Source organism: Lolium rigidum, chromosome 7 (genome assembly GCF_022539505.1).
Source record: "Lolium rigidum isolate FL_2022 chromosome 7, APGP_CSIRO_Lrig_0.1, whole genome shotgun sequence".
Taxonomy (NCBI): Eukaryota; Viridiplantae; Streptophyta; class Magnoliopsida; order Poales; family Poaceae; genus Lolium; species Lolium rigidum.
In genome coordinates this window covers 33647387-33671118 of record NC_061514.1, presented here as the reverse complement: position 1 = coordinate 33671118, position 23732 = coordinate 33647387, and the positions used below count along the sequence as shown (strand labels likewise).

At 43.3% G+C, this 23732-nt stretch overlaps 1 protein-coding gene across 1 annotated transcript; it reads right to left on the bottom strand.

Annotated features, from left to right (window-relative positions):
• Positions 1-3771: 3771 nt before the first annotated feature.
• Positions 3772-23100, bottom strand: LOC124671160 (putative disease resistance protein RGA1). The gene is made up of 3 exons (XM_047207574.1): positions 22797-23100; positions 22346-22631; positions 3772-7783 (listed from the first exon to the last, which is right to left on the bottom strand). The coding sequence occupies exons 1-3, from the start codon at positions 23098-23100 to the stop codon at positions 3772-3774; spliced, it is 4602 nt and encodes a 1533-aa protein (XP_047063530.1).
• Between the last annotated feature and the right edge of the window lie 632 nt (positions 23101-23732).

The window sequence follows — 23732 nt, the reverse complement described above, 5'->3', positions numbered from 1 at the left end:
TCAATGTCGATATCAGTGTCTAACTAATGTCAATGTCGATGTCTACCTATGAACAATTGTGATATATCATGAATGTTTTTAAGGGTTTGAGGGTTCTAGTCTTTGCCCTCAATCCTCACTTTTAAGGGTTTGAGGGTTCTAGTATTTGCCCCTGTTTTTCAACCCTTATAAGTGCTAAAAAATGTCCATTCTCAACCCTTAAATTGTTTTGAGGGTTTGAGGGTTTGAGGGCTCTACTAGTGATGCTCTAACACCTACACGAAAAGACTTATACGTCCTTATCTCTTTGCAAACCATAGTTCTCTCATTTCCACACACTTAAATAACTTTTAAACAAAGAGTTTTGTAGCATTTTGACAAAATGTCAGCAATTCACCGGCACTTCAACGGGAGCAGTTTGATAAGAACATTATTTTCACATAATTTCAGTACGGAGTAGCATTCAGCAACATTAAAAGAGCAATAACAGCAAAATAATATTCCATAATATATAGTTCAACAGAGTATGAAGTTCAGGACCCAAAGCTAACAAAAGAACGGTACTAGTCGTTCGGCATACAACAATGCATCACAAAGCAGTTCCCACAAGCGAGCGATCTACACTTGCTTGGGAGGGCTGTCGATAGTTTTGCCTACCCAGAGCATGTGGAGCCTTCTGCGATAGCAATGTCAAATTTAGAGTGCCGTCTGAGCCAGTGAGTGGCAGCAGGTGTGCGTCCGGGGAGCAGGGTGGGCACACGGGGCGCGGCTAGAAAAGGTCGCGATCTCGGTAGGGTGGCGCGTCGGGGAGCTGGGTAGGCGTGCATCGCGTTGGCCCGTCGATGTTGGGAGCGTGTATGGGCGGCGAACGGGGTGACTGAGCAAGACGGGATGTCACAGAGGAGCAGGTCTCGGCGGCGGAGCGACCTGAGACATGGGTGAGGACGGGACAACAGAGTAGGACGGGACAGGGCGCCACTGAGGATCAGGTCGCGGCGGCAGAGCGAGCTGGTGAAGGACGGGGAAGCGGCCGGCCGGGAGGAGGCGTGGCTGGTGCGGAGATGCGTGGTCGGGCCATCAGAAGGAGAGAAGAACAGAACCGGTGGGGAGATCAATTTGTTTCAATTTTTTGGTAGATCTACATGAGGGTATTTTTGTCATTCTAAAATAATTGACAACTAATTGAGTGCCCGTGCGTTGCTACGGTTTCAAAATGAATTCGTCATATGTAGACATGATGTATTTAAAAATTTACGTGTATAAAAAAGAATATAGCTACAATGGTATTACCACTTGTAGTGGTCATCGCTACCTCCTGCTAGATGTTCTGCACATTTGTTCTTTAAAAACATTGTTCTACACATTTGTTCTTTATAAAAAGACATGTACTATTTTCAATCACAGATTAACAAGAGACAACAAAAAATCAACTCCCACAAAATCATTGTGTTCTACTCGTGCAACCAATCTATGCATAGACACGGCTCTGATACCACTGTAGGGATTCGCAGCATAGAAAACAAAAAATTTCCTACCGCAAGAACGAATAACAAGACAAGATCTAATCTAGTAGATGGTAGCAACGAGGTGAAGATCAACATACCCTCGAAGAACGCTAAGCGTTAACGAGATAAATCTCGTGGTGGATGTAGTCGATCACTTGCCGCTTTCAAAAGCGCGTAGAAGATTTTGACGATGCCACAATTGGGCAGCACCTCCGCACTCGGTCACACGTACGGTGTTGATGATGACGTCCTTCTCCCCGTTCCAGCGGGCAGCGGATGTAGTAGACCCTCCTCGGAATCCCGCCAGCACGACGGCGTGGTGACGGTGGTGGTGGAGATCTCTGGCAGCGCTTCGCCGTAAGCACCGCGGGAGAAGAAGGAGGAGGGAGTAGCTAGGGTTTGGGAGAGAGGATGGGCACTTGGGCGCCGGCCTTGGGTGCCCTTGGTGGTGCGGCTCAAGAGGTGTCCAACCCTCTCCCTCTCCCTCTCTTTATATAAGTGGAACCCCAAGGGTTTGCCCAAAATCTGAATAAGAGTCCAATTCAAAACCTTCCATATGAGTGAAACCTAGTGGAAGTGGGACTCCTCCCTTTCCTTCCCCTATGGTCGGCCATGGTGGTGGAGTCCACCATGGACTCACCTTCCCCTTTGGTTGGCTGGCGGACTCCACCTTCCATGGTGATTTCTCACGGAAGGTTCTAGAACATTCTAGCACCTTCCATAAATGCACTGGATTATTTCCAAACTTGGAAAGTGACTTCCTACATATGAATCTTATTCTCCGGACCATTCTGAAACTCCTCGTGATGTCCTGGATCCCATCCGAGACTCCGAACATCATTCGAACTCCATTCCATATTTCATATCTACTTAAAACGACATCAACTCTTAAGTGTATCACCCTATGGTTCGAGAACTATGTGGACATGATCGAGATTCATCTCTGATCAATAACTAATAGCGGGACCTGGAGATCTATAATAGCTCCCACATATTCAACGATGACTTCGTGATCGAAAAAACCATTCACATAAAATAACAATTCCCTTTGTCTCGTGATATTTTACTTATCCGAAGTTTGATCGATGGTATCTTCATACCTAGTTCAACCTCGTTACTGATAAGTACTCTTTACTCGTACCGTGATATGATATCCCTTGTGACTCAGTCACATGCTTGCAAGCTAATTGGATGTCATTCCATCGAGAGGGCCCAGAGTACATATATCCGTCATTAGGATGGACAAATCCCACTATTGATACAAGTGCCTCAACCTTATACTTTCCGAACACTTAATGCCACCTTTATAACAACCCATTTACGCAGTAGTGTTTGGTGTCATCAAAACATCCATCCGGTGTAGTTGATTAACATGATCTCATGGTCGAAGGATTAAGTTACTATGCATATTAAATATTGAAGAACAAAGAACTAAATGACTTGATCATATGCTACGCTTACTACGGGTGTATGTCCATCACATCATTCACCTAATGATATGATCTTGTTATTAATAACATCCAATGTTCATTATCAGGAAACCATGATCATCTATTAATCAACAAGCTAGTTTAATAAGAGACATACTAGGGACTCCTTTATGTTTACAAAACACACAAGTATTAATGTTTCGGTTAATACAATTATAGCATGGGATGTAAACATTTATCATGAACACTAAGATATAACAATAAACACTTTTATTATTGTCTCTTAGGCATATCTCCAACACTGCGGGTATTTTCTTGACCCAAGTACAGCCAGGCCCTACCTACTAGTCGCGTGCATCACTCTCCGCTACGCTGCCATTATGCGCGTACCAGTCACGTGGGTGTTTTTGGCTCGCGACTACTAATACCGGTCACGTGCGTTTAGACTGGTGCGCTGCCGAATAAGCATCCCCCTATAGCATTTCCCTACTAGTGTTACTGCCCTGCTAGTACCGCTTAGCAAGATTATCTTTTGTAAAAAATACTCCACGATCGAAGATACCACGCAAACACTGTAGTTTCAAGTGGGATCTTCATCTTCCAAATTTTCTGATGACTATTAACTGGCATCTCAGGTTGGATTTAAGACGAGATGAATAACGAATAGCGAACAATGAACATCGAAGCATACAGGCTTATCAGTTTGCATGATATATGTTGAAGATCTTGAATGATAGACTGTTCGTTCTGGAACGAGCACACTGCACATTTACCTGGGGAACCACGATTTCCTCGTAAGCAACCCAGCGATACATGTTGCGTGTGTAGAAATATGTGCTTACCAAGGTGTGCATGAATTAGTAAGTACAATCAACAATTTTGACCCTTAGCTTGTTTGTTGCTAGCAGGCTGCATTGATCAGCAAGCTCCTTTGTGCATTCTTTGAGTTCCAGTTCTTCCAGCGAGTGCGGGAGACCTGATTCCGGCAGCCTTGAGATGCCCTGACAATAGCATATCCTCAACCACTTGAGGGAAGGAAGGAGGTGCAACCCCGCAGGAAGATCTTGGAAATCAGGCCAACAAAAAAATTCGAGGAGTTGCAGGGACTTAAGGAGCACAAGGGATCTACCTTGCTCCTCTGTTAGCACCATGTATCCAAGTGTTAGGCATTGGAGGGAGGTGAGGCGCTCGCAGAATGAGTTGGTAATAACAGATGGGTCATCGATCTTAAGCGATTCCAGCCGAGAGCATAGTTCATAGCCCTGACTTGAAAAGCACTCCAACAATGGAGGCAAGCCATGACAGAAGGATACTGCCAAATGCCTGAGGCTGCCAATGGATTGCAAGCCCTCTAGTACACTGAGCGATGCACAGGCTTCAAGTGTTAGTTCTTCCAGTGCCGTGCATGAGTGTAGCTGTAGATTTTCCAAACCTTGGTTGAGCTGTATACATAACTTTTTAAGGCTGGTGAGATCACCCGGAAAGCATGGTTGCAGCGTAGTTCTTTTGGAACAGTCTTGAGAAATCTCAGACTCTTCCAGTGATGCCTCAAAATCTTCAAGTGATGTCGGGAGGATCCATCTTCCGTCTGCCTGGTCATCATTTCGGGCTTTATGCACCGAAGACGAGAACAGCTTGGGGCATCCCCGAACGTTTAACTCCTGAAGAGAGGTGAAACCAGAAAAGCCTTCTTCCCTCCAGTTAAATGTTAGACGAGGGCACCACTTAATAGTTATCTTCTTGAGAGAGGAGATGAGATTTACTGGAAGAATGTGCATGAGGCCGTCTTGAGCTAACCCTGTCAATGTGTCATCTTGCTCTGCTGATGACGACTCTCCCTCTTCTATCGAAAATAACTTCAGTAATTCCAATTCCTCTAGGTCCGGGGCATGTCGCAACAACAGAGATAGCCACTTCCCTGCTATTCCACATGATGTGATACTGAGACTTTCAAGACACGGGAAGGCCCTGAAGTTCACAGCTGACATATCTTCAAGGGTATGCTGTGGCATCAAATCTAAAGAGAAAAGTTGTTCGCACGTGCTTATTTCCAAACTTTTCAAAGAGACGAGATGACTAAAACCTTTCAGCGAGAAATAAGTTAGATTCCGCAAACCCATTATTATCATCGATTTGAGGTTTATCAGATTATGGAAAGCCAAAAATTTGTCATCCAGTATCCTCAACTCATCAGAAGATTCATCAGTATAATTGCATCCATCCTCTTCCTCATCAATATACCCAATATGTAACTGTCCACTGAATGACCCCTTCATACTCGGAAGTGTTGAAACTCCACTGATGTGTAAAACAGAAACGGTGACTGCAGGTGGAAGAGGCTTCAACACTTTCAGTTCAGGGCAATCACGCAGAATTAATTTTCTAAGACAAGGCAACCATGACCTCCGCCTGCTGTCGGAATTATCATCGTTCTCAAACAGATCAAACTCCTTCAGTGAATGGCACTCCTCGATCTGCAGTGCTGTTAATCTAGAGTTCATACCCTCCACGGAAGTGCACAAACATCTCTCCAACTTTGGCATGTCAAATAAAACTAGCTCCTCTAGTGATGGAACCAATATTTCTATTACTTTCTGCAGGTTACTCAGTACCAGTGCTTTTAGATTGGGAAACCTTTCAAAATATGGAAGCATTTGCCACTCTCCGCAACCGTATAGATGAATTGTCAGCAAGGAGGTAACCGAGATATTGCTGTCAAGCCCAGTTGGTGAGGTAGCATCACTGTACCCAGATATCTGGAGGGTCTTTATGTGCCGACGTGGTTCAAGACCCCCAAGCACCTCTCCTGCTGTGCCCATACAAGGCTCAGAACTTGAGCCGCATTCCTCCATTGCCATTGGCAAGAGCTCCACGCTTATTCCCGTTGAAGATCCCTTCCAGGATAAGTGCAGTTTCTCCAAGAGCTCGTTTTTTTTAAGTACTGCCTCATAAACCTCCTTCATATTTTTGACATTATCTAGCTGATGCACTGAATCTTGTACAAAGTGGCTAATGGTTTGGGATCGTGTCATCTCAAAGCCACTAGAAATTTTGAACTTAAAACCATGTAGCTCGTCAAATGATGTCATGCTATCAATGGTAGCAATGGCAGAGTATACTCCTTTGTGCACAACAAGATGTCGGAGGCTAACAAGATTGTCAATACCATCAGGTATAATAGGATCAGTGTATGAGCCGACGTTTAATACTTGAAGATGGTACAGCTTACTCAAAACTTGAGGAAGAGCCCCATCCACCTCATCATACCCACGTTTCAGAATATCAGAAGATGCTGCAGACATCTGCAGCACACGTACATTATGTGCCTTTCGAAATATTTCTTGGAACAGTTGTAAGAAGAAAGAGTCATAGTGCCCAAGTAACACCAATGTCCTCAACTTGCTAACTGATGTAATTGCATTTCTCAGATTTTCTTCAAACTCCCCATGCCTATCTTTGTTGTATGAAGATTCAGTAACTATCGACAAATGCCGTAGATTTTGAGACATTTTGTTGCGCTGCAAACCACATATACTTGCACAGTCATCCCTTGAAACCATCATAGCAAAATCATGCATGATTCCGCACACGGCATATAGAGCTTGACTACCTAGATAGGGTTCTTCTCTTTCAACTTCTTGAAGGAAGCCCAGGTTGACCAAATCAATCAGATAGCTCCATCCTATCCCCTCCGGACTCTGGCTAGAGTTGTTATACTTCACAAATCTCTGTGCTATCCAAAAACTGACCAACTCCTCACCAAGAAATTGATAACTGTCAGGGAATATAGCGCAATACGAGAAACACTGTTGTAAATGGTAGGGAAGTTGATCATAGCTAAGCTTCAGAGCAGACATGATTCCTCTACTGAGCTGCATGGATTTCCAGTCGTTGTTCTCTAGAATGTTTGTCCAGTAACCAATGTTAAGTTTCTTCCTTAATAGTTCTCCTGTAGATACAGCTGCTAATGGGTTGCCCTTTAACTTGGCAGCTATTTTCTGCCCGATGATACTTATACTTTCATGCTCCTCATGGTTCTCATAACCAAATGCACATGATTTGAACAATAACCAAAAGTCATCATTTGCCAGAGCATCTAACTTGACTGGTTTGATGGTCCCTAACCTTTTGGCAACCGTCATATTTCTAGTTGTCACTAGAATCACATTACCCTTCCCACGAGTCGATACCAGAGGAACTAGCATTTTGCCCCATTGGATATCGTTCTTGTCATTCCATACATTATCTAAAATAAGTAGAAGTCTCTTTGAGTTGGCATGATTCTTCAAGATCTCCTGAAGCTTCGCAAAACAGTTTATTTCTCCATGCCTTTCTCGAGAAATAGAGTCTAATATCTCTCTTGTCAGACTCACTTCGTCAAAGTTGTGAGACATACAAACCCATACCCTGTGGTCAAATTGAGCTTCTACATCTGGATCATTGTATACAAGTTGAGCAAGAGTTGTTTTGCCAACACCTGCAATGCCTACGATAGGCAGAACAACTACACCATCATATCTTTCGTCTGTTATCATCTTTATAATGGAGTCCTTTTCTGCAACTCTTCCATACACTTTTCTTGGAACAAGACTCGATGTCCTTAGTTGCTGATCTAAGGATATACCCCGATGGTGCTTTGAATTGGAAGCTAAGTCTAATCCATGTAGCTTGAGAGCCTCACTCACTTCCTCTCGGATTTCTTGTAACTGACTAGTATATTTTCGTATCCTATTTGATAATGTAGCCTTGTCCCAAGGGTTGTGCGTATTACATGCAGTGGTTTGTGCTAACTCATCCACTCTCCTTCGTTTTCTGATGGATGAATCACAAATTACAGTAGGTGTTGCATTTGCAGTACCATCACCAGTGCTACAATAAGAAAAAGAAGACGTGAATTGTCTATTAGAATTACCACAATGGGACGGTTTATTAAACCAATTACAGTAGGGTAATAAGGATAAGCATGATATAACCAGGTTCATGCCCCCTCAACAGGTAAAAAAGCTATACATCATGTCTTCTGATCTTATTGCCCCCGATGGATTACGAAGGTGGTTAAAAAATAATCTAGATATGATCCAAACTAGCAATGGCGGTGAAAAACCTCGACAATAGGGTTGAAAACTAAGAGGAAACTATTCGACCATTTTCCGAGAAAAAAAAAGAAACGGGCAGAAAAAAAGGATACACAAAAGAAACGAAAACGGAATACTCCAAACGAGAATGGAAGAGAAAACGGAGGAGCTAGTTCCGACAAAAACAAAACACAAAGGAAATTCCAGAATAACAAATAAGGAAACTATCCAACCAGGCCTAAATATTGAATAATACTTCGAGTTGATGATTTCTTTTGCCATCAGATCATTGAATACATGAAATCAGGGCCCACATCACACTTGCAACAGGCCACACTAGTATAGAGCGATATTATAGATATCGGGGCTCCTATGTCCCGCCTTAAGCGGCGCGATAACAGGTACGGATTATCTCTATTTTCTTCTTTTTTCTATTTAGATTTAAATACTATTTAAATTTGAAAAAACTTAAGTCTGAAAAAGTTCAAACACAAAAATAGTTGAGATTAAGTTAATTCAAAATTTTAAAAATATAGATATCCGAAAAATGTTCTAAATTGAAAAAAGTTCAAAACTTTAAAACATTAAAAAAACTCAAACCCGAAAAAAATAAACTTGAAAAAAGTTCAAAATTGAATTTTTTTCAAACTTAAATTTTTTTCAAACTTTAAAATTGTTCAAAGTTGAAAATTATTCAAAATTTTAAAAAGTTCAAAAAACTCATGAAAAAGGCTGAAAAGCCAACAAAAAACCGAATTAAAACTAAGAAACCGGCAAAAAACAGTAGAAAACCGGAATAACCTATTCAACCCAAAAAAATCCTAATGTGGCCCCGCGCTGATAGGCCTGGCCCATCAGCGCCTGGCCCAATCGTTATTCACCTTAGGCGGCCCGATTATCGGGGCCCAAGTGAGCGTTGAACAGGAACCGACATAGATACCCGCTAGGGTAATTAGAAATAATTTGTGTTAACTTGAGTAATTTCTGTCATAAATGGTAAACTTGGGGGTGACAACATTTACCCCATTTAGTAGAAATCCTCCCCTCTTACCCCATTTAGTCAAATATGTGCCACATTTTACCCATTTTAAGAATTCAAAAACGTTGTATCAGTTCAGTTGAAGCCTGATCGTCAGGTCTATTTGGGAGATATAAGTTGTCCTCATGTTCATTGGTCGCTCCCATCACTCCGCGCACCCTAAATGAAATCAACGTATGCACAGTAACTAGTCTGGCCGTGATCGAATACGAAAGGACGCTCGCGCCTATTGCAAACACAAGAGCAAATATTGTTGGCCGGCAATTGCAAGCATCCTCCTAGCTATTGCTGCGAACTGGGATATCTTTCTACAACCTCGGCGGTCATAGCCGGCAGTCGTATCTGGTTGCTTTAGCTGTGTACAAATGACGAGGTTTTTAATAACAAAATTTATTTCATATGCGGATTATCTACCGATGCATCACTTTGCTTCGTTCGTGGTTGTCTCTTTAGCATATGAGAACCCCGACCTCTTTACGGAGGTATCTACTATTAGTACCTGGTGTACACACCAAGGCTGTAACTACCTTGTATCGATCTATCTCGAGATTATAAGGGATAAGATCCTATGTTGTTAGCCTGTAACAAACCCTAGATTGTAAGCCACAACATGGGCCTCTTCCTGCATATATTAACGCATAACAGCGGCCCACAATAGGGTACAACGCTTCCCACCCATTGCCTTGTATCTTGCATCTACATGGTTGGAGGACACGGCGACGGACTTTACAATCCAACATGGGTAGAAGCATAATCTCATGATTCAACATCCTTCCCCTCGGGGCATCTCCATCCAGTCCTGGCCCGTCTGAAACGGTCTGCACGGACAGGTGGACAAGCCGCACACGCTGCAACGGTTCGGCACAAACAGACCGACCCATCCGGAGCAACCCATCCGTCCACCAAATTTGGGGAACGGATGAGAATGCGCTGACAGTGCGCGTGTCCTCCCGCGTCTACCGTAGGCCCGCATGGAAGAGACCCAACGACAGAAGGCTGATCGGCGGCAACATCCATGGCCGTTGATGCAGAAGCTGCCTGTGCCTACGACGGCATTGATGGCCAGGGCTACTTAAACCAACTCTCGGCCCTTCTCTCCTCCCCACTCTCACGGCCAGTGCCATTGCCAGTAAACCATCACCGACGCAACCACCGACCCCGATGAAGAAGATGACCAACGACACCGAGGGCGGCCCCTTGTCACGGCGTTGTCGTCGGGACGTCTTCGCCATGTTGACTACCTGTACGCTGAAGAAATCTTCTACCGCATCCAAGGGCGACAGAAATCCGCTGCGACATTGGCACACTACCAGCCACCGCTGCTACAGGAACGCGACATGCCAATGTGCCTCTACTGGAGCGCCAGAGGCAGTGGGCACAGGCAGACCCGTGCCGACGTAAAACCACGCACTAGAGGACGAGATGTGCCCCCGCATCCAGCGGCTCCCGTCGGTAATGCGGTACGAGTGCGCATACCAACGGGCCAATTTTCACCGCACCCTTCTGGCGGGGGAGCGCGAGGCCCGTCGAGCGATTAGTGAGGTCCGGGACTTCCAGCCTGACGAGGCGTACGCCATCCTCGCAGCCTCGGCCAGCAAGGACGATGAGGAGGAGGACAACAACAACGACACACGTCCTGCTGTGATCGCTTCCGCCATCGAGCAGTGCAAGGCCGAGGAGGACGCAAAGTGGACGTGGGACGGCCTGGACGGGGTCGCCCGGCTACGGGCATGGTGGCCGAGCACATGGCCTCTCTTCCACCGCCACCACCACTACCATCGCACACGTCGCCGTAGGCCGCATCGAACGGCCAGATGGTGCCGCCGATGACTTCACTGCAGTACGTGCCACACCCGCTGCAGTAGATGCCGCAGTCGATCCCTGAGTGGGCACAACAGGGGCCTAGACGCCACCGCCGTTCGTCGACCTCGTCTCCGACGACGAAGGAGATGGCAGCCCTGGAAACTAGGGGTTAGTTTTTTTCGTATTTAAATTAATTTTGAATGAATGAAATATTTTTTCTAATTTACTGGTGATTTTAGTTTTCATTTCAATTCAATTAATTTTGTTGTTTGTGGCCAACGGGCCAAAATGGCCACCGATCGAATAGGTTGTGCCGCTTTGGGCGCTGGCCTAGAAGTCCGAACCGGATCCAAATTTTGTCTCCGGCGGGACCCAAACAGACATAATCGAATTATTTGGATTGCTTTGGGTGGCGCGGGTGGAGATGCTCTTAGGAGCCGATACAGATTCATGTTGATTTCATGTATCGTGCCTTATTTTTTGCACTTTTGCTGACCCTGACAACGTGCTGCGTACATCCTAACTGTGAAGTGGCCGGATATAATACTTAAATATTTTAAGTAATAAAACACTCTTTATTAAAATAAATTGGTGTCTTGAAAGTACTTACGATTTTGTCATACTTAGTGCACAGTCAAGTTCTACACCATCCTACTACATCGTGATTTTTAATATGAGTTAGGGATTGCAACTGGCTTTTTCTTTTTCAATTCCACATAAAGTTGCAACTGAGATTTATTTCACTTACAAGTCACTTACAAGTCGAAAAGCAACTAAGAAAAGGGAGCGGTGTTTTGGAACATGGGTCCATATACTCTCTATATTTCGAAATGCATCTTACATACATTTTAAATTTTAGAAAAAATTGAAACTAAAAGTTCGCACGTACATCTTCACGTGCTACATGCTCACAAAGTCGTTTCATAAAAAATCGACTTATCATGTGACGTGTGTAAAAAGACAAAATTTAGTGCTAAAAATAATGTTTTTCACAAGATAAACTTTCTCTTTTTTATATATACCACACAAAATATTGGTTTTTCGTGAAACTTGACGAACGCACGTATATTATGAAGATATACATGTAGAATTTTTTGTTCAAATTTTTCAACATTTTGAAATATAAATTTTTAGTAGAGGGAGCATACGCACCCTGGAGCCGAATTGAATTTCCGCTAAGAAAAAAACTTTGAATCGTTCGATTTTTTTCGTGATTCGTGTTAGTTATGAGTTACAACACACTACCTCCGTTTCAAGGAATAATGCGCACAAGTATTTCAAGACGAACTTTGATCATAAAAATTGAGCAACAAAATCTTGATTATATTATATGTATATAGTATCTTTGGATTCGTATTGAAAAGCACTTTTTAATGATGCTAATTTCATACAAACAATATTTATCTATTTAAAGTAATTTTTGGTCAAACAAAAAGCTCGTAAAACGAGGGCGCCTTATTCTTTGAAACAGAAGTAGTAGGTCGCAACTCGAATTTGATGACTTCATCTGGCCACTAAGTTAATCTTCAGTCTAGCCACACCCTATTCAACATTATTTTTCGATAAAGAGAATATATTAATATCAAAAGATACCAATTACACCCAGCCTATGCAATAACGCAATACCCTAATGGTAGTACGAATGCACACAACTAAAAAAAAGAAAAAAATAAAACTAAGAAATAAAAGCCCCGCTACAGAATCCTAGACCTAGCAACAACAATACATCCACCATCAAGACAACACCTGAAATTCAGAATCTCCAAAAGCGACACCTCCAAGAAGGGAACAGTGCACCAACGCTATCGTCGCCCGATCAAAGATCTTAGGTTTTCACCCTTAAGATAGGCCTAAGATAGTCCCCGCTCTCAAAACAATACCTTCAACAAGGTCATTGCTAGGCACAACCAGTTAAGGCCAGACCTAGGATTTTCACCCCAAAAGATAAGACTTTGAACTCCACTTGTGTTGCCGCCCCCACTTTCATACCACTGTTGCGAAGCCCGAAACTCCAAGCAAGTCCCTCAACAACGCCGAGACTTGAACCTCCCTTAGCTAGTCTTTCAATCCAGCCTTCATAATATTCTCTTCTTCCGACTTTACCATGGACCAAAATGTCACTTGATGTCAACACAGAACAGAGATTGGCGCCGCTCCCTCCAGAACCAAACGGTCAGAATAAAAGCATGGGTGCGCACGACCGAATACCACCTGATCCAACAAACTCCAGGCAATAGAAGCACTGTTACATTCGCCGGTGGCGCCTTCCGGAACTCAACACTCCGACCAGATCAAGAAGAGCAGGCCACATGTAGGTCTTCATCTTCGCACAGGAGAGACCCTAGGACCGCCACCATTTTTCAGGTCAGGCCCAGCGCCACCATCCCAGGTCGGCCGAGGCTACGCGGCAAGACGCCTTGCAACCAGCCGACACTCCACCAGCGACAAACAAGATGACGGAGAGGGAAATGAGAAGACCGACCTAGGGCTTACGCCCATTTGGTCCATCCCACCTCGCACCTCCAGCATCGGCATGGCCCGCTACCGTCGGCCACCACCACCATCACCAGGACGCCGCCTAGACCGGCGCCTAGGTCGCTGTCCGCCACGCCACCGATGCCCTAGGCCGCGCCGCCGCTCACGACGCCACGCGCCGCTCACGCCGCCTGATACGTCTCCAACGTATCTATAATTTCTGATGTTCCATGCTTGTTTTATGACAATACCAACATGTTTTGTTCACACTTTATATCATTTTTATGTGTTTTTCGGAACTAACCTATTGACGAGATGCCGAAAGGCCGATTCTTCGTTTTCCGCTGTTTTTGGTTTCAGAAATCCTAGTAAAGAAATATTTTCGGAATCGGACGAAATCAAGACCGAAGGCCTTATAATTCCTGGAAGCTTCCGGAGCACCGGAGAAGAGTCGGAGGGGTGCCAGGGGGGGCCCACACCACCAGGCCGCCCGCCCAAGGGGGCGCGCCCCCTATGGTGGCACCACCCCGTGGCCCCTCCGACTCCGATTCTTCGCCTATTTAAGCCGTCGTGACCTAAAAACATCGACAGAAAAGACGAAACTCCAGAAAGACTCCAGGGGCGCCGCCACATCGCGAAACTCCAATTCGGGGGACAGAAGTCTCTGTTCCGGCACCCTGCCGGGGCGGGGAATTGCCCCCGGAGCCATCTCCACCGCCGTCTCCACCGCCGTCTTCACCGCCATCGCTGCCTCCATGATGAGGAGGGAGTAATCCACCACCGAGGCTGAGGGCTCCGCTGTAGCTATGTGGTTCATCTCTCTCCCATGTACCTCAATACAATAATCTCATGAGCTGCTTTACATGATTGAGATTCATATGAGTTTTGTATCACTACTATTCTATGTGCTACTCTAGTGATGTTATTAAAGTAGTTTTATTCCTCCTGCACTGTGTAAAGGTGACTAGTGTGTGCACCGTGTGGTTCTTGGTTTATGCTATGATCACGATCTCTTGTAGATTGCGAAGTTAACTATTGCTATGATAATATTGATGTGATCTATTCCTCCTACATATGCATGAAGGTGACAGTGTGCATGCTATGTTAGTACTTGGTTTAGTCTTTTGATCTATCTTACACTAAAGGTTACTAAAATATGAGCATTATTGTGGAGCTTGTTAACTCCGGCATTGAGGGTTCGTGTAATCCTACGCAATGTGTTCATCATCCAACAAAAGTGTAGAGTATGCATTTATCTATTTCTGTTATGTGATCAATGTTGAGAGTGTCCACTAGTGAAAGTGTAATCCCTAGGCCTTGTTCCTAAATACTGCTATCGCTGCTTGTTTACTGCGTTACTACTGCTGCGTTACTACTGCTTGTTTACTGTCCTGGGCAAAGCACTGTTCTGGTGCCGTTGCTACTACTTATTCATACCACCTGTATTTCACTATCTCTTCGCCGAACTAGTGCACCTATTAGGTGTGTTGGGGACACAAGAGACTTCTTGCTTTGTGGTTGCAGGGTTGCATGAGAGGGATATCTTTGACCTCTTCCTCCCTGAGATCGATAAACCTTGGGTAATCCACTTAAGGGAAACTTGCTCGCTGTTCTACAAACCTCTCGCTCTTGGAGGCCCAACAACTGTCTACAAGAATAGAAGCTCCCGTAGACATCAAGCACTTTTCCGGCGCCGTTGCCGGGGAGGAAAGGTAAAAGGCACTCATACTCCGGTCCCGGGTAACGAGTACTTTTCCGGCGCCATTGTGTTTGTGCTCGAAGCTATTTCCTTTAGATCCTGCAATTGCATCTTTTTGTTTCTTGTTTACACTAGTTAGGCATAATGGAAAACAACAAAAAATTTAGTGAGCTTTTTAATCTTTTTCCTGATTTAGAATTGTTTGGTGTGAACATTAAAAAACCAATGGAACCTTATTCGCATGCTAGTAGCGATATTATTAGTATGAATGCAATTACTGCTAATGCTATGGAGAAGTCTAAGCTTGGGGAAGCTAGTTTTTGTAATCTTTTTAGCTTCCCATCTTCAGGTGAGAAAATTTGCTCTGATAACACTTTATCTCCCATATGCGATAACTCTAATGATGCTTGTGATATTTTAAATGCACCTACTAAAAGTATCCCATATAAAATACCTATGAAAATTATTGAACGTGTTATGGATAACCGCTATGAAGGGGATGGAACTGTGCATCCTGGAGATCATTTACTGTTTTTGCATGAATTATGCGGGTTATTCAAGTGTGCGGTATCTCTATGGATGAAGTGAAGAAGAAATTATTCTCTATGTCGTTGACTGGTAAAGCGGCGCATTGGCATAAACTGCTAAAAGATGAGCATTCTCTTGATTGGAAGGATATTGTGCCCCTATTTTATTCTAAATTCTATCCTCCAAGTGAAATTCACAAAGACCGAAACCGAATATATAATTTCTGGCCTCATGATGGAGAGAGTATTGCCCAAGCATGGGAGAGATTGAAGTCTTTAATGCTCAAATGCCCCAATCATGAGCTTCCAGGTAATATCATCATTGATAATTTCTATGCAAGACTTTCTTTTCAAGATAAGATCTTGCTGGATGCTACTTGTTCTGGATCATTCACGCGCAACAAAGAAGAGTTTAAAACGGATCTTCTTGATCGGATTAAGGAGAACGCTGAAGATTGGGAGAACGACAAAGGTAAAGAGTCAGGTATAAATTATGATTATGAATGCATTGAAACTTTTATGGATACCGATAAATTTCGAAATATGAGTGCTACTTATGGTCTTGACTCTCAAGTTGCTGCAAATCTTTATAAAGCCTTTGCTTCTCATTTAGAATTGCCTAAAAAGAATTTTGATAAGTATCATGAACCTTTTAAAGAGGCTTGCATGAAGAATGAAATTGTTGTTAATTATTGTAATGAGCATGCTCAAACTCCTAAGAATGTTATTTCCTATAAGCATGTTAATTTTTGTGGAATACATAGACCTTGTGGAATTAATCAAATCAAAGATGAATATTGTATCCATCATGCTAATGAAAAAACTAGAAAGTGGTTTAGGGCTCTAGATGATCTTGGTAAAAAAGTTTGTGCCCTCTATCCTTTTATTTGTGAAGTTTGCCATGAAGTGGGTCATTTTAATTTTCAATGCTCCTCCAATGATAATTTGAACCCAATAAGTGCTGCAAATTTGTATTGTGATGATGAAATTACTCCTAATCAGCATGATGAACTTACTTTATTTTTGGGGTGTGAAGAACTGTCGAGAAAAATCTCTTTGTTACATATGAGTGATCTTGATATTGATGATGTCCTGCATGGGTGTTTTTCTTATTGCATTGATAATAGCCATACAAATACTTACATACAAAATATTTTAGAAGATGACACCTTGCCAAAATATGATAGGACCGCTGTGTGTTTTCAACTAATTAATGAAAAGGAGGGATCCTCCCAAGTTTCTTCTATTGTTTCTGAAAGTAAATCAGGTTATGCGGACAAGCCACCCTTCAAGCCTCTTCCTCCTAAAAAAGGGAACGAGGAGAAGGAAGAGAAGAAGAAGAAGAAGGGAACGAAGAAGAAGAAGAAGAAGAAGAAGGAGAATAAAAAGAAAGAGGTAACGGCGTATCCCCGCGTGAATGAGATAACTCTAGGTAACCGTAAGTATGTTGCTCCTAATGATTATTGTGACAATGAATCTGAATACGATGATCTTCCTATGCCCTTTACATACATTAGCGATCATGATTTGAATGAGCACACTACTTTCGATATTACAAATCTCTGGGAAACTAATTCTGAAAATGATGATAATAATTGCCATAGTGTCAGTACTATCCATGCTTCCTCCCATAATGATATAGAAAGCTCTAAGCTTGGGGAAGAGGAGTTTGAAAATCCTTTAGCTACTGGTCATTATGTTCTTGATACATCTCCTTCTAATAACAATGATGGTGTGGACACAGATAAACCGACTGTGAAAGATAACTATTCTATTTCCTATAATGACAACTGTGCCCCCGATCTCTGATGATTATTATAAAGAATGCTATGATATAGGTTCTAACTATCCTTATGAAACTTGTCATAGTCATGATTGGATTACCAAAAACAATTCCCTTAATATGCAATTTGTTTACCATGTTCAAATTCTTGATAATAATCTTGCTCCAATTACTATTAATGAGAATAACTTTTCTTATGCCAAATTTAATGATACTTCTATGCATATGAACCATGATAAGAATGTTTTAAGTGATGGGTATATTGTGGATTTCATCAATGATGCTACTGAAAGTTATTATGAGAGAGGGAAATATGGTTATATGCATCTTAATAATATTAAGTTTCCCCTCTTTATGTCGAGAATCTTGAAGTTACTCGTGTTTTATCCTCTTATGCTTGTCACTTTGTTCTTCATGAATTCATTTGTGTACAAAATTCCTCTTCATAGGAAGCATGTTAGACTTAAATTTGTTTTGAATTTACCTCTTGAAGCTCTGTTTTTGCTCCAAAAACTATTTCCTGCGAGCACAACATTAAAACTGCTGAGCCCATCTTAATGGCTATAAAGAAAGAACTTCTTGGGAGATAACCCATGTGTTATTTTGCTACAGTATTTTTGTTTTATATTTGTGTCTTGGAAGTTGTTTACTACTGTAGCAACCTCTCCTTATCCTAGTTTTGAGTTTTGTTGTGCCAAGTAAAGTCTTTGATAGTAAAGTAAGTACTAGATTTGGATTACTGCGCTAGAAACAGATTTCTTTGTCTGTCACGAATATGGGTCTAATTCTCTGTAGGTAACTCAGAAAATTAAGCCAATTTACGTGAGTGATCCTCAGATATGTACGCAACTTTCATTCAATTTGAGCATTTTCATTTGAGCAAGTCTGGTGCCCTTTTAAAATTCGTCTTTACGGACTGTTCTGTTTTGACAGATTCTGCCTTTTATTTCGCATTGCTTCTTTCGCTGTGTTGGGTGGATTTCTTTGTTCCATTACCTTCCAGTAGTTTTGAGCAATGTCCAGAAGTGTTAAGAATGATTGTGTCACCTCTGAACATGTGAATTTTTAGTCATGCACTAACCCTCTAATAAGTTTGTTTCGAGTTTGGTGTGGAGGAAGTTTTCAAGGGTCAAGAGAGGAGGATGATACAATATGATCAAGGAGAGTGAAAGCTCTAAGCTTGGGGATGCCCCGGTGGTTCATCCCTGCATATTTCAAGAAGACTCAAGCATCTAAGCTTGGGGATGCCCAAGGCATCCCCTTCTTCATCGACAAATTATCGGGTTTCTTCTCTTGAAACTATATTTTTATTCGGTCACATCTTATGTACTTTACTTGGAGCGTATGTATGTTTCTTGTTTTTGTTTTTGTTTGAATAAATACTTGTGTGGGAGAGAGACACGCTCCGCTGGTTCGTATGAACACATGTGTTCTTAGCTTTTAATGTTCTTGGCGAAGGATGAAACCGCTTCGTTAATTGTTATATGGTTGGAAACGGAAAATGCTACATGTAGTAACTGGTATGATGTCTTGAATAACTTGATACTTGGCAATCTGTAGTGCTCCTGTTTAAGCTCTTGCATCATATACTTTGCACCTATTAGTGATGAAATACATAGAGCTTGTTAAAATTTGGTTTGCATGAGTGGTTTCTCTAGAGTCTAGATATTTTCTAGTGAGGTGTTTGAACAACAGGGAAGACGATGTATAGTCTTATAATGCTTGTAATATGTCTTTTATGTAAAGTTTTGATGTACTAGTTTATGCTTGTGTTTGTTTCAAACAACCTTGCTAGCCTAAGCCTTGTATCGAGAGGGAATACTTCTCATGCATCTAAAATACTTGAGCCAACCACTATGCCATTTGTGTCCACCATACCTACCTACTACATGGTATTTCTCCGCCATTCCAAAGTAAATTGCTTGAGTGCTACCTTTAAAATTCCATCATTCACCTTTGCAATATATAGCTCATGGGACAAATAGCTTAAAAACTATTGTGGTATTGAATATGTACTTATGCACTTTATCTCTTATTAAGTTGCTTGTTGTGCGATAACCATGTTTCTGGGGACGCCATCAACTATTCTTTATTGGATATCATGTGAGTTGCTATGCATGTCCGTCTTGTCTGAAGCAAGAGAGATCTACCACCTTCATGGTTGGAGCATGCATATTGTTAGAGAAGAACTTTGGGCCGCTAACTAAAGCCATGATTCATGGTGGAAGTTTCGGTTTGGACATATATCCTCAATCTCATATGAGAATAATAATCGTTGCCACATGCTTATGCATTAAAGAGGAGTCCATTATCTGTTGTCCATGTTGTCCCGGTATGGATGTCTAAGTTGAGAATAATCAAAAGCGAGAAATCCAAAATGCGAGCTTTCTCCTTAGACCTTTGTACAGAGCGGCATGGAGGTACCCCATTGTGACACTTGGTCAAAACATGTGCATTGCAAAGATCCGGTAGTCCAAGTTAATTAGGACAAGGTGCGGGCACTATTAGTATACTATGCATGAGACTTGCAACTTGTAAGATATAATTTTCATAACTCATATGCTTTATTACTACCGTTGACAAAATTGTTTCATGTTTTCAAAATAAAAGCTCTAGCACAAATATAGCAATCGATGCTTTCCTCTTTGAAGGACCATTCTTTTTACTTTTATGTTGAGTCGGTTCACCTATCTCTCTCCACCTCAAGAAGCAAACACTTGTGTGAACTGTGCATTGATTCCTACATACTTGCATATTGTACTTGTTATATTACTCTATGTTGACAACTATCCATGAGATATACATGTTACAAGTTGAAAGCAACTGCTGAAACTTTATCTTCCGTTGTGTTGCTTCAATGTCTTTACTTTGAATTTATTGCTTTTTGAGTAACTCTTATGCAAGACTTATTGATGCTTGTCTTGAAAGTACTATTCATGAAAAGTCTTTGCTATATGATTCAATTGTTTACTCATTGCATTAACATTGTTTTGAATCGCTGCATTCATCTCATATGCTTTACAATAGTATGATTAAGATTATGTTGGTAGCATGTCACCTCGAAATTATCTTTTATCGTTTACCTACTCGAGGACGAGTAGGAACTAAGCTAGGGGATGCTGATACGTCTCCAACGTATCTATAATTTCTGATGTTCCATGCTTGTTTTATGACAATACCAACATGTTTTGTTCACACTTTATATCATTTTTATGTGTTTTTCGGAACTAACCTATTGACGAGATGCCGAAAGGCCGATTGCTCGTTTTCTGCTGTTTTTGGTTTCAGAAATCCTAGTAAAGAAATATTTTCGAATCGGACGAAATCAAGACCGAAGGCCTTATAATTCCCGGAAGCTTCCGGAGCACCGGAGAAGAGTCGGAGGGGTGCCAGGGGGCCCACACCACCTGGCCGCGCGGCCCAAGGGGGGGGGCGCCCCCCTATGGTGGCACCACCCCGTGGCCCCTCCGACTCCGATTCTTCGCCTATTTAAGCCGTCGTGACCTAAAAACATCGACAGAAAAGACGAAACTCCAGAAAGACTCCAGGGGCGCCGCCACATCGCGAAACTCCAATTCGGGGGACAGAAGTCTCTGTTCCGGCACCCTGCCGGGGCGGGGAATTTCCCCCGAAGCCATCTCCACCGCCGTCTCCACCGCCGTCTTCACCGCCATCGCTGCCTCCATGATGAGGAGGGAGTAATCCACCCCCGAGGCCGAGGGCTCCGCTGTAGCTATGTGGTTCATCTCTCTCCCATGTACCTCAATACAATAATCTCATGAGCTGCTTTACATGATTGAGATTCATATGAGTTTTGTATCACTACTATTCTATGTGCTACTCTAGTGATGTTATTAAAGTAGTTTTATTCCTCCTGCACTGTGTAAAGGTGACTAGTGTGTGCACCGTGTGGTTCTTGGTTTATGCTATGATCATGATCTCTTGTAGATGGCGAAGTTAACTATTGCTATGATAATATTGATGTGATTTATTCCTCCTACATATGCATGAAGGTGACAATGTGCATGCTATGTTAGTACTTGGTTTAGTCTTTTGATCTATCTTACACTAAAGGTTACTAAAATATGAGCATTATTGTGGAGCTTGTTAACTCCGGCATTGAGGGTTCGTGTAATCCTACGCAATGTGTTCATCATCCAACAAAAGTGTAGAGTATGCATTTATCTATTCTGTTATGTGATCAATGTTGAGAGTGTCCACTAGTGAAAGTGTAATCCCTAGGCCTTGTTCCTAAATACTGCTATCGCTGCTTGTTTACTGTTTTACTGCGTTACTACTGCTGCGTTACTACTGCTTGTTTACTGTCCTGGGCAAAGCACTGTTCTGGTGCCGTTGCTACTACTTATTCATACCACCTGTATTTCACTATCTCTTCGCCGAACTAGTGCACCTATTAGGTGTGTTGGGGACACAAGAGATTTCTTGCTTTGTGGTTGCAGGGTTGCATGAGAGGGATATCTTTGACCTCTTCCTCCTGAGATCGATAAACCTTGGGTAATCCACTTAAGGGAAACTTGCTGCTGTTCTACAAACCTCTGCTCTTGGAGGCCCAACACTGTCTACAAGAATAGAAGCTCCCGTAGACATCACCGCCGCGCATCGAGTAGCCAGCACGTCGTGGAGCCCGGCGAGCGCACCACACCCAACCGGGGGATCCTTCCCTCGCTAATTCACCACGCCAGGGATGAGCAGGCCCCGCCGCTGCTGGCAACGACCAGGCAGAGCCCGGCCGCAGTTGCGGCGGCGGGAGGAGGAAGGAGGGGTGGGGGGCTGGCGACGGCGGCAGCTACCTAGGGTTTCCCCCCATCGCCACGCAGGGGCGAGAGCAGGAAACAGTTTTGATTTTAGATATCATGACGTGTTTTATTAAATTGCTCCCCTATTCAACATTATGTGCGCATATACACGAGATCCCATGGTCGACGGTTGACCGCTCGTCACAAGCAAATCCATATAAACGATTTCTAATACTGTCCCGATCAATGTAAAGAGTAAATTCTCGTAAGTACCTTGAAAGGACTAGTGGATGCGCTCTAGGTTTCTTCGTACAAATCTTGTTGACATGCTTGTTCATAGATGATGTTCCGTTCTTGGTCTTGCACGTGAACTCTTTGGCACAATATCTACACACTGATTTGACAGGCCTTCCGTTATTTTTTTCTGTGATCGTAAAGTGTTCCCATACCACGGACCGTAGTTTGCCAACACTGGTATTCATCAGTGTATCAGCGTCGCCAATCGATATGTCATCGACTCGTTCAGCCCCATACACACCTTCGGGTTCGTCCCATGTAACTGTGCCAAACGAATAACGAATCATGGACAAAGAAAGCAAGGTTTTAAATTTCATCAGATAAGTAGTACCGTAGTAAAACCTAATTTTCGTTTGAAGGACGATAAAATATCGAAACTACTGTAACAATTACACACTTAAACTGGATCTACATACAGTACGCTTACCTCCTTCGATTTGCTGTTGAAGCCTGCAGTAGTCGAGCTCGTCCACAACATCGTCGGTCTCGTAGAGCAGCTCGTTGACACGAGCGAGAGATCGTGCTAGTGTCTTGTTCTCGGCCGCCCTCCCAATGACAGCATCAGCCACTATCTCGACTCGCCTGATCTCCGACTTGAGCATGTCGATGTCATCGCCAAACCCGACTTGTCGAATCCACTCCTCCATCTTGTCCATCAAGAGGGTTGCGAGGATGGTTTGCACCAGCCATGCAATCGAGGCCTCCGGGGAAGTGTCTTTTGCTGCCTCCATCAGATCTGGTAGGAGCAGCTGTCGAGTCAACGCAGGAAGAAGAATTCAGGGTGTGGAAAGGGGAGCAGCGAAGCGGAGAAGACATGAGCCACTAGCATCTCCGTCGAATTAAAAAAAAAAAAAGGAGCACCGGGCCTCACAAGAGCGTGGAGACTTGAAGGTGCTTTATACACGCAGACGCAGTACAATAGTAGTAATGTTTTCCTTCAAAGAAAGGTGCTTTGCGCCGGTGTAAAGTACGGGGCCTGCCCATATTGAATGCTTAGGCTGGTGTCAATGCATCACCCCACTGTAGCCTCGCCACGTCAGTTTTTATCCTCACTTTCACCCCATTCTCACCCCACGGTGCCAGTGCATGGGCTATAGTGACAGCTCTCACTTCCTCTCTCCTCCCTACCGCCTCCCTACCGTCCCCACTAGCACCGCTATCGCCTCTCTCTCGCCCCGCTCTCGCCTCCAACGCGGGCGGGCGGTACCGCCCCCTACCGCCACCTGTGGAACCGCCGCCCGCCGCTAGCGTCTCGCCCGCCTCTCGTCCCATCGCGGGCGGTATCGCCTCCACTCCAGCCCGCGTTGGCACCAGCCTTACAGCATCTCCAGTCGTGTTTCCAAAAGCGTCATTCAAAGCTATT